General features: G+C 44.5%; 1 protein-coding gene across 1 annotated transcript; it reads left to right on the top strand.

Moving 5' to 3' along the window:
* Positions 1-826: 826 nt before the first annotated feature.
* On the top strand, positions 827-2,174 carry LOC100283336 (CF9). The gene has a single exon (NM_001156237.2). The coding sequence runs from the start codon at positions 932-934 to the stop codon at positions 2,051-2,053; it is 1,122 nt and encodes a 373-aa protein (NP_001149709.2). The 5' UTR covers positions 827-931; the 3' UTR covers positions 2,054-2,174.
* Positions 2,175-2,520: the final 346 nt, after the last annotated feature.

The following is a 2,520-nucleotide window of genomic DNA, read 5'->3' as shown; positions in this document are numbered from 1 at the left end:
AACAAAAGATAGTCCAACACATATGATATATAGTCTATTAATAAGCTATAGAGTATTAGAATTACACATGTGATATAAATTTAGACATTACTCCAATAACTTGAACATGAACATGAGTTTTTACAAAAATGTGATGTACTACAAAGTTGTAGTTATCTTCAAGCTATATAGTTTTATGTAAACTTTATCTTCATTCAAATTCATAAGTATAAGTTATGATTTTATAAAAATATTGTACAAGAAGAAAGAAAAACGATTACCCGAAAGCTAGGTACCCTATCCGACACGAATATCCATATAGATTAAAAGCAAAACATCAAGTGGATAAGCCGTGCTCGCTCAATCATGGAGCCCTAAATACGTTGTAATACCAGCGACGTTGGTGCTCAAAATCTGGTTTAGAGGTGTTTAGTTCCAGTGAATAAAATATAATTTATGTCACATCAAATGTTTATATCAATTAAGAGTATTGAATATAGACTTAATTATGTTTATTAATTTCTTTTCATCTTTTAGATAAAATTAATATTTATATGTGTAATTAATTGTATAATTATATTTTACTTAGAATTTGTTTGGAACAACTCTAATTAAAAAATTGGTGTGATTAGTGGAACAGATCATTAGATGCTATAGAAAATTATAGAGCAAAAGTTGTAAGCCTCTATAAAACATTTAGAAATATCATTTTGTTTATTATATAGATTTAAAATATTTTTAAAACTAATTAAATTGATATTATAAATTACCGAAGCTGGAAAGCTATCCAAACTCTCCCTTAATATTCATAGGTATCGATAAATACTAAACTTTGAGGAATTGATGCATTACTCGAAAAGAAAACTAGCCGGGCAAGTTACGCCCACCACCATACCGTCCCACGCGGCCTCCCAAACTAACCGTATCCCCCGGCGACCGGGAACTGCAACCGATGGACCGCCTCGTCGTCTTCTCCCGGCGCCGCCGCCGCTGGATCCTCCTCGCTGCGGCCGGTGCGGCGGCGGCCGTCGGCGCGTACAAGATCTACCACCACCCTGCCGTCGCGGAACGTCGCCGCCGCCTCGTGCGCCTAGCCGCCGCCATCGCGGCCTTCGCTGATGCCGCCGCATCATCCGCCGACGCCGTGGCCCTGGTGACATCCGATCTCGCCGACTTTGTCCATTCCGACGCGGACGAGGTCCCCCGCAGCGTCAAGCAGCTGGCCAAGCTCGCCGCCTCCCCTGAGGTATCCGCCACCGTCTCCACCCTATCCGAGGCAGTAACCTCCGGGATCCTTCGCGGGTCGGGATCCTCTAGCTCCGGGCCCGCATCCGGCGGTACCGTGGCCCTCTCCGATCGTCTCGTAGACAGGCTCTTCTCTGACTCAGGCGAGCGCCTCGCGTCCGCGGTTGCCGGCAGCTTCGCCCGCCATCTCGTCCTCGCCTTTTACTCCGCTCCTTCACCACAAGGGGAGGCGTCCTCCTCCCCGACGATGTGGGTCAACGTGGTTGCGACTGGAAAGTGCCGGAAGGCGATAAGCAACTGGGTTGAGGTCTTCGTGGGGACTGCTGTGAGGGAGTTCATTGACAAGACCATCCACATCAACACCTACGAGCAGCTCTTCGAAGGGCTCACCAATCCGAGACATGACGCTAAGGTCAAGGAATTGCTTGTTTCAGTGTGCAATGCTGCGGTTGAGACTTTGGTGAAGACCACTCACCATGCCCTGTACAGTACTAATGGCAACTTGGGTGCAAATGGTAGTGTCAGTGGCAATGCCAATGGAGCTGGGGAAGGGTGGGTGGAGACGGTGTCGAGCACGTTGGCAGTTCCTAGCAACAGGAAGTTTGTGCTTGATGTTACAGGGAGGGTCACATTTGAGACAGTGCGGTCATTTCTGGAGTTTGTTCTTTGGAAGCTGCAGGATGGGGCAAGGAAGGGCGGTGGCTCCGTGGTTGACAGTGGCCTGCGCGTCGTGAGGTATATGAGCGATAAGTCGATGGTTATCGCCACGATCTGCATTACGTTGTGCTTGCATGTGTTGAATGGGACTAGGCTCTTGGTAACAGCTTGAGAGTGTACTTGTTTGGTTTTCCTATTTTTTGCACATTGTTTGTGTAAAACTGTAGGACTCATACTGAAACTGTAAATCCAAAAGGAATGGAAATAATAGAAATAAGATCAATTGTGCTGTACAATTCTGTTTTATGCCTATATACTTGAGGTCTGAACGACTTTAGTGAGAGAGTTGTTGATCTGTAGCACTACCTGTTTGCAACCATATTTGTGGGATTAAGTAGCATTTACATGCCTGCTGTCATTGAAGCTATTTTTTTTACCAGTATAGCATTACTAATATTGTGGGGGTCAAGTTGATCCACTAAAATGACTAAATTCTGTGCTTTTGTATCTCTTGTCATCAATGATGTAAATCGGAGCTTGTCCGTGTGATTATTGAATTATGTAAGAACTCAACTTTGGTTTCTATTATTTGAGTTATTTACTCACTATAGGATGGTATCCAATCATCTTGTCTTGATC

Source organism: Zea mays, chromosome 5 (assembly GCF_902167145.1).
Source record: "Zea mays cultivar B73 chromosome 5, Zm-B73-REFERENCE-NAM-5.0, whole genome shotgun sequence".
NCBI classification, from domain to species: domain Eukaryota; kingdom Viridiplantae; phylum Streptophyta; class Magnoliopsida; order Poales; family Poaceae; genus Zea; species Zea mays.
This window is presented reverse-complemented; position numbering and strand designations above follow the sequence as displayed.

Bases quoted from the DNA above. Each gene is read 5' to 3' on its own strand.
- LOC100283336 (NM_001156237.2), top strand. From the start codon at position 932: ATGGACCGCCTCGTCGTCTTCTCCCGGCGCCGCCGCCGCTGGATCCTC.